We start from the raw sequence: 13,760 nt of genomic DNA, 5'->3' as shown, positions 1-13,760 counted from the left end.
ACAAACTTAGTTGGTCTCTAAGGTGCTACTGGAAGGAATTTATTTTGTTTAGACTGCTAGTCTGACGCAGCCTGTTCTTGTATGATTGAATCCCACCTGATAATAGCTGAAGTCTGGAAAAACCCTTTGTTTTAAAACGGGGTTCAAAACCAGCTAAGTGGAGTCTTCCTTCTCTTGTTTTTGCATCACCCCCTCCTCTACAAATGCCCCCGCTTCTGCAGCAAAACTCACTTCCTCTGTTCCATTTGGGAACTGGGAATGAATACGTCATACCAAGCCCACCAGCCGCTTTGCTCGACGGCAGGCGTTTGACCTAGCTAAGTGCTCATGGAGAAGCGCTAAGTCAATTAGAAAAGCATTCAGAGGTAATTGAGCCAGCTCAGGGGAAGATATTTCTCCCCCTAATCAGATTGCCCACCTCTTCTGTTCCCAGAGCAAATCCCAACACATTACAGGCTCCCCCTCAACCCCATTAAGGAGAGGACAGCAGCCGACAATAATACTCCGGTTCCCTCCGCTCTCCCCGGCAAATATAAAAAATTCAGTATCTTTATGGGGTGGGGGTGGGGGAGAGTGATGTTATTCCAGAGGCAGCAAGTGGGCATTGCAAGACCCCTGGAAAAGTAGTAGCAGGCAGGCTCTCTGGGAACAAATTTCATAAGAAAAAAAACTACTCTTGCTGGAAGCCAGAGGGGGAGAGTCCTTTTGGGCTTGGGATCCTGCTTGGGAGTTTCCTTTTTAAAATTATTTTTATCGAAAGTTTTCAACATATGAGAGACAATAAAAACCAAGCAACTATAAAAAAGAAAAGGAATATAAAAAACCCCTCTCTCAACTGTATATCCTTTATCCATAGTCGTACCTGGGATCTCAAATGCCTAGGCTCCTGAACGATCGAAACACAGAAGCGAGTGTTCCAGTTTTTGAATGATTTTCGGAAGCCGAACATCCGGCATGGCTTCCGATTGGCTGAAGGACGCCCCTGCAGCCAATTGGAAGCTGCGCCTTGGTTTTCAAACGGTTCTGGGAGTTGAACAGACTCCTGGAACGCATTCTGTTCGAGAACCAAGATACAACTGACTACGGAAAAGTAGACTTTCTCAGATCTCACCTGGGAGTTTCTATCCTGTTGCTCAAACAGAGTCCACCTGTCTGAGCTTTCTTTGCATGTCCTCATCAATCCAAAACAAAGGACTTCTAAAAATTAAAAGATAAAAAAGAAACAATGCAGAAAGAGAAATAAAAGATACAGAAGAGAGAGAGGGAGAAAGGAAAGAGAGAGAAAGGAAAAAGAAAGAGAGGGAGAGAGAGATACTTCCTCCTCTCTATCTTCCAATTATATACTGTATATCACAATTACTCAAATTATTTAGCCCATACACTCCAGGGTAGTTCCTTGTTGCCTTGTTTTCCCTTTTCTCCTATTCTGCTAAATGGCATTTCCTCAAATTTTTCATCCTAGGCCTCCAGAAATTCACTTTTGTCACTCAGCCAGCTCAATATAACTTTTCTTGCCATAATGGGCACCTGGTTGGCCATTGTGAGAATGCGGTGCGGGACTAGATGGACCACTGGCCTGATCCAGCAGAGCTCTCCTTATGTCCTGAAGGCGACGAAAACATACTTGACAGACTCTTCCCCCTGAGGAAGAAGTCCCTTGGCATCCTCTCTCCACAGGTAACCAAAAGGAGACTGCAAAAGATTTCTCCCTCCATAGCGAGTAAACTGTAACCAGCACAGCATTTTTGGCATCCTTCCATCTCCTTCCCAAGGACAGGGGGAAAGAAAAACAGAGAGAGTAAGGCAGATAAAAAGACTGGCACTAATTGAATCAGTCGGCTTTTGCAGTCTAATTAGTTTCCAGTGGCAAGGCCTCTTTGGGGAATTCTCAGGTTGCTCAGACTTTTTGAAGGGAATGTTTACAGATTCAGCTGGTTTTTTTTTATAAAAAATAAAATAAAAAAGGTCAGAGGTGAGGCCCCTTCAGAGCCACTCCCAGGTGTGTTCCTGAGTTTCCTGTAATGGTCACGCCCACTGCTGCATATCACAGGTATGGGGAAAGAGAGGCTTCATTGAGAGATCAAAGCCACAGGGCATGGCAGCAGTGGAGGATTGAGTATTATTGTTTTATTTGATGAAATTAAATTAAATCAAGCTTTGGCCCTCCAGATGCCGAATTACATTTCCCATCAGCTCTGGTTAGCACGGTTGAAGCCCAGGGATGATGGCCTTCAGCTGCATTTTTAGTTTAGAGCAGTGGCTCCCAACCATTTTTCTGGCCATGCCCCACCTAAGCATCTCTAAAATCCTGATTATCCCCCCCCTCCACCTGCGACATATAATTCTTATATTTCAAAAAGTGAACTCCTATACATGTAAAGGTAAAGGTACCCCTGACCATTAGGTCCAGTCGCGGACGACTCTGGGGTTGCGGCACTCATCTCGCTTTATTGGCCGAGGGAACCGGCGTACAGCTTCCGGGTCATGTGGCCAGCATGACAAAGCCGCTTCTGGCGAACCAGAGCAGCGCACGAAAATGCCGTTTACCTGGAAACACCGTTTACCTTCCCGCCAGAGCGGTACCTATTTATCTACTTGCACTTTGACATGCTTTCGAACTGCTAGGTTGGCAGGAGCTGGGTCTGAACAACGGGAGCTCACCCCGTCATGGGGATTCGAACGGCCGACCTTCTGATCAGTAAGCCCTAGGCTCCATGGCCATTAACTGTTAATAACTCATTCTCGAATTGCCCCTCTTAAAAATCAAATTGCCCCCCTGTGGGGCGTGTGCTGCACATTGGGAACCATGGGTTTACAGAAAAGGTAAGAGGTGACATGGTAGCAGTTTATAAAATAATGCACGGCAGGAACTTTTCTTCCTCTCTCACGATGCTAGAGCTCGAGCACATCCATGTTTTTCCAGGAGAGATAAAAGTACTTCTTCATGCAGTCCACAGTTAAACTATGGAACTCACTCCCACAGGAGGCAGTGATGGCGACGAACCTAAATGGCTTACATAAATGATTAGACAAATTCATGGGGAAGAGGGCCATGGACTGCTCTGTTACGCTCTGCCTCTGTGGTTGAAGGCAGAGGTGCACTTGTAGATGGTGCTGGAAACTGCAGGAGGGGAGAATCGCTCTTTTGCTCAAATACTGCTTGTGGGTTTCCTACAGGCATCTGGTTGGCCACTGTGAGAACAGGATGCTGAACAGATGAGCCATTGGCCTGATCCTGCAGGCAGGCTCTCAGGTGCAAACGAGAGGCATGTGGGCGGCTCCATACTTGATTAGAACCAGAAGGCTGGGAGATGCTTAAACGTCTTGCCCACACTACTTCCAGGTCAGAATTGCCCCCCAGGATGTGGACTAGATGGGCCTTTGGACAGATCCAGTAGCCAGGCTCTCCTTAGGTGCTTCAATGCCCACTGGACGACTAGGTCTGCCTAGAATCCTGTGTTCGTTAAAGGACTCCTTTAATAACCTTGATTGACAAGTAGCGGCTCCATGGTGCTCTTTTGTCTGCTTGCAACTAAATGCCAAAGCTTCACTTTTACTCACTGCAGAACGACAATAGGGACAGCTGCTGCCTTCCCATCCACAGGGTTGAGAGTGTGTGTCTGTAGGACTAGGCATCTAGCATATGAGCAATTAACAACGTGGAAAAAGGGTTTATTTACAGCATTAAAAACGCACGCACACACAAACACAGAATAAAATTGGGGCAAAAAAAGAGAGCTCCGTGATTGAAGGCTTTTTTCCGTATCTTGCGCTCCCAAATCCCAGCAAAAGGGGATCAAAGAAGCAGCAAGTTAGCTAGCCTATTTGTGGAGACCTCTTCACTTGCTCCTGGGCTCGGTTTCAGAAGGCGCCCCCCCCCCAATTCGCTCACCAGAAGTCGTTGCCTACTTGCCCGCAGCATGCAACAAACGTCAAGCCTCTGAATATTTTTGTTCCAGGGCGAAGCTGAACCTGCAGCCTGGCCAGAAAAGTAGTCTAGGTCCCAGGACCCCATGGCAGGTGTGTGGGGGCACTGATGCTGGGGTGCAGGTGTGCGCCAGCCTGTCCACAGCGGTAGTACCCTCATTTTACAAGAGAAGCTGAGGGTTCATCTGCAGCAGCCATTTAATATTCTCCAGCAGGTAGCCCATGTTGTAGTGCCGGGCGATGCTTTGAAAGACCTTCAGCTGTTCCAAGAAGGCCTGTGAAAGTAAAGAGAACAAGAGGCAATGAGGGGAAGTTTCTATAGGATGGATCTGCCTTGAGGTAAGGTGAAAGGTAAACCCTGGACGGTTAAGTTCAGTCAAAGGCAACTATGGGGTTGCGGTGCTCATCTCGCTTTCAGGCCGAGGGAGCTGGCGTTTGTCCACAGACAGCTTTTTGGGTCATGTGGCTAGCATGACTAAACCGCTTCTGGTGCAACGGAACACTGTGACAGAAACCAGAGCGCACAGAAACACCGTTTATCATGCCGCAGCAGCGGTACCTATTTATCTACTTGCACTGCTCTGCTTTCGAACTGCTAGGTTGGCAGGAGCTGGGACCGAGCAACGGGAGCTCACCCCGTCGCGGGGATTCGAACCGCCGACCTTCTGATCGGCAAGCCCAAGAAGCTCAGTGGTTTAGACCACAGCGTCACGGTAGAGGAAGGGGCATAGCTTAGTGGGTGGGCACCTGCCTTGCATGCAGAAGGTCGCTGGTTCAACCCCCAGCATCTCCATGCAGGGCCGGGAATATCCCCTCTTTCTGAAACCCTGGAGGGCTGCTACCAGCCAGTGCAGACAATCTTGAGCTAGATGGGCCAATAAACCGATGCTGTATATGACAGCTTCCTATGTTTCTGGGAAGGGGACTGTGATGGTTTGAGGAACAGGGTGGGAAAGGGGAGGTTGGCAGGGTCAACCAACACGTACCTTGGTGGGCAGCAGCAGGTCGAAATCTCCAGCACAGCTGCAGTACACAGGCATGTGGGTGTCTTTGATGCCTTTGCACTTGAGGCACACCTGAAACACAAGGGGGTGCTTGGGATAAGGCCCCGTCTGCCTGCCTGGTCCACACGCTGCCCCTGCCGCACCTTGCAGTGCTTGAGCCCTCCGTGCTGGGAGCAGCCTCAACCTCTCCTCCAGCGCAGAAACACAAAGCCAAAAAGGACCAGGAGGCCCCTTGTCTGCACACAGAGTGCCAGAAAGCAGAAACAGCAACCCCCCCCCGGCTTGGTGGGTCTAGAACATGGAATCACAGAGTTGGAAGGGACCCACAGGGCCTTCTAGTTTAACTCCCTGAAATGCGCAGGATGTTGCAAAGGGCGGGATGAGATAAGGGGCGCACAGGAAGTGATTGCAAACCTGCAGATGTGAAACTACATGACTGAACGCTTCCCCCGTACAATAGAGAGGTGTGCGTACATGCCTTGCCTGTCTAGGTCAGCCTCTCCCAGCTTCGTGTCCTCTAGATCGTAGAATTGCAAGATTGAAGGTACCCCCCCCCAAGGGTCATAAACACCCTGCAATGCCGGAATCATGGCTAAAGAATTCCTGACAGATGTCCATGTTTTGGACCATGGCAACCTCCAGTGGAATTTGTAGACCAAAGCATTTGGAGAGCGCCAGGTTGGGGAAGGCTGGTAGACACACTCCATTCTTTAAGATAGGCTAGTTCTGAATATGGAAATTGCACAGAGAAAAGTTCTCCAGCATCCATCAAGCTTCAGCAGACCAGTCTCGTCCCTGGACCAGCCTGTGCTTCAGTTATCCGGGGTCAGGAATCAAGGGGGGTCACGGGGAGGTTGCAGGAGCTCCCACTGTGGTTGAGGAGCCGAGTGGGGCTCCACAGGCAAGCTGGGAATTGCCTCTTGTCTCTCCTTACCAGATCTTGAAGGGTGAAGGCCATCAGCTTCTTCTGCAGGGCTTCCACCAGGGCCATCTCGATGGCATCCGAGTCGTACTGGGCCTGGCAGTTGGAGCAGGCCCAGGTAGGAAGCACAGAGCCATCCTGGGAGGGAAGGGGGAGAGAGAGAGAGTGATGACGGTGAGAGGGCTCCAAGTTGGACAGGCTGAGCAGGAAGCTGCATGCAAGAAGTGTGGGATGTAATCCATTGGTGCAGTCAAATGCAACATTCCTTGTTTCCCTAGAGTGGGCACAGGCAGGGGGACATCCAGTCAGTGTAACTTCCTGTTCCACTGGTCTGGAGTATCCTCCCCCCTGCATGTGACCTGGGAGATGGGCATGGCTCTGGCTGACTCCGTAAAAGAGCTGTCATGCAGCCAATTTCTCAGTTCGTCTAGACTTCTGATCACTTGTCTTGTCTTGTTGCCCTTTTGCTGCCATGCTGCTTTCCTGCAGCCATTTTGTTGTATTAATGTGATTTTTCTGTCTGCTGGCTCTCAGCCAGCAGCACGTGAGCTCAATCTCCATATGAGATGAACTCACAGTTTGTTATGTAACTACTAAGTAAAGCCTGCCTTTCAGGGATGAACTGAAATGTGAGTAAACAGATTGTTATTTTTAAGGAAAGACTCTTGTGTCTTTATTCTTTTAAGAGGGATCAAAAGGGGACATCAGGAATAATCCGTCTGGGCAAGCCAGATTGGATTACTTAACCAAAGAGATTCAAACGATCTGCAAACTAGCTTCCTGCTGTATTGAGGGGGATCTGCTCTGCTACATCACTCACTAGCATGAGTGAAGGAAGGATAATACTTATTCAATATACCCCTTTCCTACTATCCTCAACATTCCTACAAGAAGGTTCTGGGTTCAACCAGCCACCCCAAAATCCAGGTAACAGCTGGGACGCAAGGCTGTTTGAGATATAATAATTTAATAATAATAATTTATTATTTATACCCTGCCCATCTGGCTGGGTTTCCCCAGCCACTCTGGGCAGCTCCCAACAGATTAAAAACAGAATAAAACATCAAACATTAAAAACTTCCCTAAACAGGGCTGCCCTCAGATGTCTTCTAAAGGCCAGATAGTTCTTTATTTTCTTGACATCTGATGGGAGGGCATTACACAGGGCGGGCGCCACCACCGTGAAGGCCCTCAGAGCTGGACCTGAGTGTCTGGGCTGAACGTTGGGGGTGGAGACACTCCTTCAGGTATACTGGGCCGAGGCCATTTAGGGTTTTAAAGGTCAACACCAACACCTTGAATTGTGCTCGGAAACATACTCAGAGCCAATGTAGGTCTTTCAGGACCAGTGTTATGTGGTCTCAGCAGCGAGTCCCAGTCACCAGTCTAGCTGCTGCATTATGGATAAGTTGTAGTTTCTGGGTCACCTTCAAAGGTAGCCCCACATAGAGCGCATTGCAGTAGTCCAAGCGGGAGATAACCAGAGCATGCACCACTCTGGCAAGATAGTCCACGGGCAGGTAGGGTCTCATCCTGCGTACCAGATGGAGCTAGTAGACAGCTGCCCTGGACACAGAATTGACCTGTGCCTCCATGGGCAGCTGTGAGTCCAAAGTGATTCCCAGGCTGTGCACCTGGTCCTTCAGGGGCACAGTTACCCCATTCAGGACCAGGGAGTCCTCCACACCCACCCGCACGCCCCCTGTTTCCCCAAAACAGTACTTCTGTCTTGTCAGGATTCAACCTCAAATAGCCACTCCCACCCACAGTAGACAGTATGGGGCTGCAAGGATAAACAGCATGAACAAAAGCAGAGAGGGGAGGCTGCATGTTCTTCCATCGCCTGTTCTCTAAACTAAAAACAACTGCTTTGGAGTCAATCAGCGACCACGACTTAGCTGGTACCTGAGAGAGGGCCGGGTCCTTGCAGAGGTCCAGGTCTCGGCAGAAGTTGCAGTTCCTGCAGATCATCTCTGGGAGGACGTAAGAGCGACAGGGGTCCTGGAACTGGGCCTCTTCTGAGAACTCCCCCACTTCAATCAGGCGGAGCAGGTCCCGTTTCAGCTTGCTCACCTGGTTGGCGATGTTCGTGTCCAGAGACAGTACCTTTGGAGGTGGGAGGGCAGAAGAGAAACAGGAGATGAGCCAACCGGGCTCTTACAGAGTGAGGTGGGAGAGGGCAGGAGAGAGAACAAGGCCCCATTGTGAGATCACAGTTCGCCCGCCGCTGACATGGTCACAGCTGTCTCTCCCCTTTGCCTGCAGAGAAGCTCACCTTGCAGACGTACTTCACAAACTCCAGCGCTGGATTGTTGAGCATCAGGTGGGAACCAGGCAGAGCAGGGAACATCTCGGAGGGCTCTGTGGTCCGTCGGGAACCGGTCACCTTCTTCTGCACCTTCTGGGTGATGGTGAAGAAGCTCTGGGTGAGCTCGTTGGTGACGTACTCCTGAGAGAAGGTGATCATGCCTGAGGGGGCGGGAGGGAGGAAGATGTCCCTGAAAACGGGATGCGGCTCAGCCAGCAAAGAAAATACCATATTTTTCCATGTATAAGGCGACTCTTATTTTTTTTTTACCCGAAATTAAGTTGTTTAGCTTTTATTGGGGGGTGAGGGTCACTTCTGCCAATCGCTCACCTGCCTGCCCACCACTACCGATGGCACACATCGCCATCGCCGCCAATTGGCTACCCGCTTGCTGCCACCAACAGCCCACCTGCCCTTCGCCTGCCCAGTTGCCGCAGCCACAGCCAATTGTCAGCAGGCTTTGCCGCAGCCACCAATCACCCGCCCAATCAGTGCTGCCATTAATCTCCTGCTTGCTGCTCCATTAATCCTTTCTTCTTGCAAATATTTTTTATTAATTTTCAATTAAAGACATTCCAGTTAATAATAAATCAAATCAAATCTTGCCACATTAAAACATAAACAACAAAACCAATTATACAGTCCAAATTAAACAATTTCCGGGGGGGGGGGGGCTGGGCTGCTGCCATTAATCTGCATTCACTATCCATGTATAATAGGCACGTCCAACAGGTAGATCACTGGATGTCTGTGGTAGATCACTGCTAGATCACTGGCACCCCAAAAAAAGCTCACCCAAAATTTTCCTCCCCCCTAAAAAAAGCTGAACAACTGTGACAAAACAAAAGTCCTAAACAAAAATGGGGCTTCCTCCCTCCTAAAAGAAGCTCAACAAGTTTGACCTAACCCCCCAAAACAGGGCTTCCCTTCCTTAAAAAAACTCAACAGCTTTGACCTGAACCCCCCCAAAAGGGGGTAGATCACTCCCAGTTTTTAACTCTGTGAGTAGATCACAGTCTCTTGGGAGTTGGCCACCCCTGATGTATAAGACAACTCAATTTTTGCCTAATTTTTTAAAGCAAAAAGCACTGTCTTATACACGGAAAGATATGGTAAATAACAAGATCCCTATTTCACAGGTGGGGAAACCCGAGACCTGGCCATAGGGATCTGCCTACCCCTTCAGGAAATTGTCCCTTTGTTTTAAATTGTGCATGCGGGTTTTTTTAAATGTCAAACTTACCTGCATGCACGGAACAGGAAGAAGCGACTTGTCTAGCAGTCACAATTAAAAAATACTTCCAACATTTATAGAGCATTGCTCAAAGCCCTACCTATAAGGGTTTGGTTGGGCAACAGAGGGAAATGGGAACTGGCCATCTCGGTTAATTCACGGTGGAGGCAAGATTTGAGCCAGAGACTCTCCCCAGGACTGGGCTATCTCACCCAAGGGTGCAAGTCCAGGGCCCTAGGGACGTGGCTGGGTACTCACCAGGCATGACACCTGCCTCTCCCACAGCCTCCTGGGAGACCTGGCTGCTTGCTCGCCTCTTGACGGGGGTGTTCCCAGGAGCGCTCCGGCGCATCTCTTCCTTCATGCTGTGGTAGACAGCAACGATGTATGCTGGGGAAATGGCAATGGAGTCATGAGAGGACAAGCAGAGACGCGTTTGCCTCAAACAACTCTGCTTGTAGGGACCTCTCTGGCGTCTCCCAGCCCCACCCGTTTCACCTCTGTTTGTGGAAAAAAATGGCGGGCACCTGAAGGGTCAAGCATACCCCCCCCCCCCCCGCCCGCAAGCAACTGCTTTCCCCTAAGCAGGGCCTTCTTGGGACCCAAGGCATGAGCCTCCAGTTGTTTTTGGACTACAATTCCCATCATCCCTGACCACTGGGTCCTGCAAGCTAAGGATGATGGGAGTTGTAGTCCAAAGAAACTAACAAACCACAGCTGGAGACCCAAGATTGGGAAACCCTGTCATAGTGGTTAGTGTCGGAAGAGGACCTGGGGGAAAAACAACCCAGGTCACTGGGTGATCCAGTTACTGCCTCTCAGCATCACCACGACCTCACAGGGTTGTTGTGGGGGAGAACCATATATGTTACCTTGAGTTCTTTGGATGGAAAGGTGAAGAATAATTCAATAAATAAGCAAGAAAGCAAGCATGCAAGCCATAGGGAAAACAGGCAGTAAATGGGACCTGAGCAGACTCTGTGCGCACTGGGATGGTTGCAGAACTGAGGGAGGAGAGGGGCTCTCAGCGCTAGAAGCGAAACCCTTTGTCCTCCCCCCCAGGAAGGATTCAGCTTCAATCAGAGGGGCAAAACTAGGAGCTCCTCCTCACCAGACACGATCATGAGGAAGTAATTCTGGCAGGAGGCTGCTTGGGGCAGGTACTGCATGATGTTCCAATTATTCTCCAGCAGTTCTTCCACGCCATTGTCCTCTTCAGTCCCTTCTTCCTTCTCCTCTTCTTCTTCTTCCTCCTCCTCCTCCTCCCCTTCACTGCCTTCGACGGAGACTGCCCGTTTATCGCTGACCCCCTGCAAGGAGGCAACGGAAGCAAAGATGCCGACAGCCTGGCAAATGCCCCCTTCCCACTCGGTTTCTAGACCTGGGGCAGGGAACCCTTTCTCAGGCTGAGGGCCTGCCAGGGGCCACATGGCAGTGGTGGGTGGGGCCATCGGCATAAGTGGGCGGAGCAATATTTTTTTTAAAAAAATCTTTGTATAGTAGGCTACTTGCTGCAAATACAACTCGCTATCCTCCATCCAGAAAAGGAACGGCAATGTTAGAGTTCAAGGACATATTCCAGCCGGGGGGGGGGGGGAATTGGAGAGGGGTGTGTGGCTGGGGACGAGCCCCAAGGGCCAGGTAGAGAGGCTTGGAGGGCCATATTGGGTCCTTGGGCCAGGGGTTCCCTACCTAGGGAGGGGGACCTAGGGAGAGAGAGAAGAACTCCTCTCCCTGCAGGCAGACAGAGAAGTCTGCACCCCCCACCTGCAGCCAGGAGATCCCAGGGGATCAAATACAGTGGTAACTCAGTTTTTGAGTGTCTCGGAAGCCGAAGGTTTTGGTTTTCGAATGCCAAAAATCCAGAATTGCTTCCATTTCTGAATGTGCCTTGGAAGTTGAATGGTTTTCACCACTGAAATTGAAATTCTCCCTTTGCGCTTCAGTTGTCGAACGTTTTGGAAGTCAGATGGTCTTCCGGAATGGATTACGCTTGGCAACCGAGGTACCACTGTACCCCCCAAATGCACCTTCTTTGCTGGTTTTCTTACCTCCCCGTAGTGGATCTGGGACGGCACTTTGCCCTTGATCCCGCCGTAATTAGCTGGGTCCATCCACAGCAAGAACTCCCAGCAGCGCGAGAAAGAAATGGTCAAAGAGTGGAAGATTTCTCTCGAATGGATGCTGGAAGAGGAAGGAGGGTGAGCCATGCAGAATCTCTCAGGGAGGCAGAGAGAGCGCTCCTTCCGCAGCCCCAGATGGAGCCGTCAGGAGAACAGTCACAATGTGATTATGAGAAAAGCCCAGCCGCCAACTCCCTTGACTGGAAGCAAGTCCGTCGTGTAGCACCCATGGCCCTGAAGGGACACGAGGCTACAAAGAGCACGGGCTGGCAAGTCCCGGGTGCCTCTTTCAGCCTCTCCATATTAAAAGAGAACTGGCGTGGTGCAGTGGTTAGAGCAGGGGTGCCCAAACCTTTTTCAAAGAGGGACAGATTTGATGAAGTGAACATGTGTGAGGGCGGACCAAAGTTGTTGGGCTTTTTTTAGGATTGAAGTTGCTGAGCTTTTATCAGATTTTGGTCATATACTGCCACGGGGGCCAGATTAAATTGACCGGCAGGCCGGATTAGGACCCCAAAACGGACTTTGGACATGCCTGGGTTAGAGAGTAGGACTAGGAGCTGGGAGACCCAGGTTCAAATCCCCATGAAGCTCCCTGGGTGTGACCTGTCTCAGCCTAACCTACCTCAAAGGGGTGTTGTGAGGGCAAAGTAGGGGGAGGAACAGAACTACTACCATTTTTTTATGTGCTGTAAGCTGCCCAGAGTGGCTGGGGAAACCCAGCCAGATGGACGGGATATAAAGAGTAAAATTATTATGATGCTGATGATGTATACCACCTTGAGCTTCTTGGAGGAAAGGCGGGGTAAAATACCACGAAACAGAAATAATAATAATAAAAGGTCGGTTTCCTTTCATGATGGCCAACAAGCGGAAACCAATAAGGAACTTAATGGGGCAAAGGAGACAAAGGGGAGATTTAGACTAGGTGCAAAGCCAAAAGGCACGTCTGAACACAGGGTCCTTCACCAGACATTTGAACGTCAAAAGGGAGGGGGGCCAGGTGGACACTTGAAGGGGTTCTAGAAGCACCTGTTGGTGATGTACTCCACATAGGCCAGGGCATCCTCGATGCGCCGCTTCTTGGTGCATAGGATGATGCGGTTGAAATTGGCGTAAACCACCGAGGAGCCGAGGCGCTTGAACTCTGCCACCAACCTGGGGGGAAAGAGAGAGTGGAAGGTGAAAAGAAAAGAGGAAAGGGGTAGCTGACGTTGCGGTTGTGGCTGGATCCATGCTATGTACAAGTGGTGACCTGGGACAAAAATGTGACATGCGCTTCTCCGACTCCCCAAAAGGAATGTGGATCCGATGCAGGGTTCCAGCCTTCCATAGGAAAGTGGGCTCTTGTGGGCTTGCTCAGCTGGAAGGGGTGGAAGGTTGTCAAAAAATTAAATAAAAAAATCCATCAGGTTGAGGTCCACCCAAACATGCTGATATTAACCTGTATGTTTAACTTACGAAAGATGTACTGATGGTTATTATATATTTCATGAGAGTTGATGGTGGTTTTCACTTATTATTATATCTTTTTCCATTCTTAAAAAATGTATTTCTGGTCCTTTTATTTTCCCTTCCCTCCTTTGTTAAATTTGCACATAATTGTATGATACATAAAATATGTTTTTAAAGAAAAGAAATTTGCACATAAGAAGGTTCGTAATGATAAAAAGGGATTGCTGAGCATGGCAGAGAGGCACCACCTAGTGGACTAGTCTAGGATTACAGAAGTGAGTAAGTTTCTAGATATTTTTCACGCCATCAGAAATCAACCAGCATTGCTTGGGAATTCCTAGGAACAACAACAACAACAAAAATAATGGAACATTTCAGTCTGCCATCTTGATTCAGAATGGCACCTGAAGCAACTCATCCATACATCAAAACTCTCTTCAATCCCAGGAAGAGATTGCACCAAATTGGGTGGCGAATATCTTCAGAGGTGTCTAAATCACTGCAACTCAGAATGGTTTGGGTCCACCACCTTGATCCAAAATGGCACCTGATGGGTGTCCAACCGTAGCCCCCAAAAACCATCTCCTCCAAATTTGTCCCAAATTTGTCAATGGTGTCTCAAGAGGCGTCTGAATGCGAAGAGAAAAGAGGAACAAACCATTCTCCAAAATGTACAATAGGCATGTTGGCTGTCTATAAATATTTTTTATAAACACACACACACACACACACACACACACACAAGAAAGAAAGAAAGAGGGAGGGAGAGATGGAGAGACAGACTCAC

General features: G+C 49.4%; 1 protein-coding gene across 1 annotated transcript in view; it reads right to left on the bottom strand.

Annotated features, from left to right (window-relative positions):
* Nucleotides 1–3,651: 3,651 nt before the first annotated feature.
* The window catches only part of POLE (DNA polymerase epsilon, catalytic subunit), a 56,225-nt gene continuing 46,116 nt past the window's right edge, over nucleotides 3,652–13,760 (bottom strand). The window contains exons 41-49 of the mRNA XM_060269359.2: nucleotides 12,551–12,676; nucleotides 11,447–11,579; nucleotides 10,507–10,705; nucleotides 9,654–9,785; nucleotides 8,129–8,322; nucleotides 7,759–7,959; nucleotides 5,866–5,991; nucleotides 4,914–5,003; nucleotides 3,652–4,202 (exon numbers count right to left, since the gene is read on the bottom strand). Of these exons, the coding sequence (XP_060125342.2) occupies nucleotides 4,089–4,202; nucleotides 4,914–5,003; nucleotides 5,866–5,991; nucleotides 7,759–7,959; nucleotides 8,129–8,322; nucleotides 9,654–9,785; nucleotides 10,507–10,705; nucleotides 11,447–11,579; nucleotides 12,551–12,676 (1,315 nt within the window). The 3' untranslated portion in view covers nucleotides 3,652–4,088. The remainder of the gene's footprint in view (nucleotides 4,203–4,913; nucleotides 5,004–5,865; nucleotides 5,992–7,758; nucleotides 7,960–8,128; nucleotides 8,323–9,653; nucleotides 9,786–10,506; nucleotides 10,706–11,446; nucleotides 11,580–12,550; nucleotides 12,677–13,760) is intronic.

This window comes from Zootoca vivipara, chromosome 16 (assembly GCF_965207765.1).
Source record: "Zootoca vivipara chromosome 16, rZooViv2.hap1.1, whole genome shotgun sequence".
NCBI classification, from domain to species: domain Eukaryota; kingdom Metazoa; phylum Chordata; class Lepidosauria; order Squamata; family Lacertidae; genus Zootoca; species Zootoca vivipara.
The sequence above is the reverse complement of the archived record's forward strand: the minus strand, read 5'-3'. Positions and strand labels throughout refer to the sequence as shown.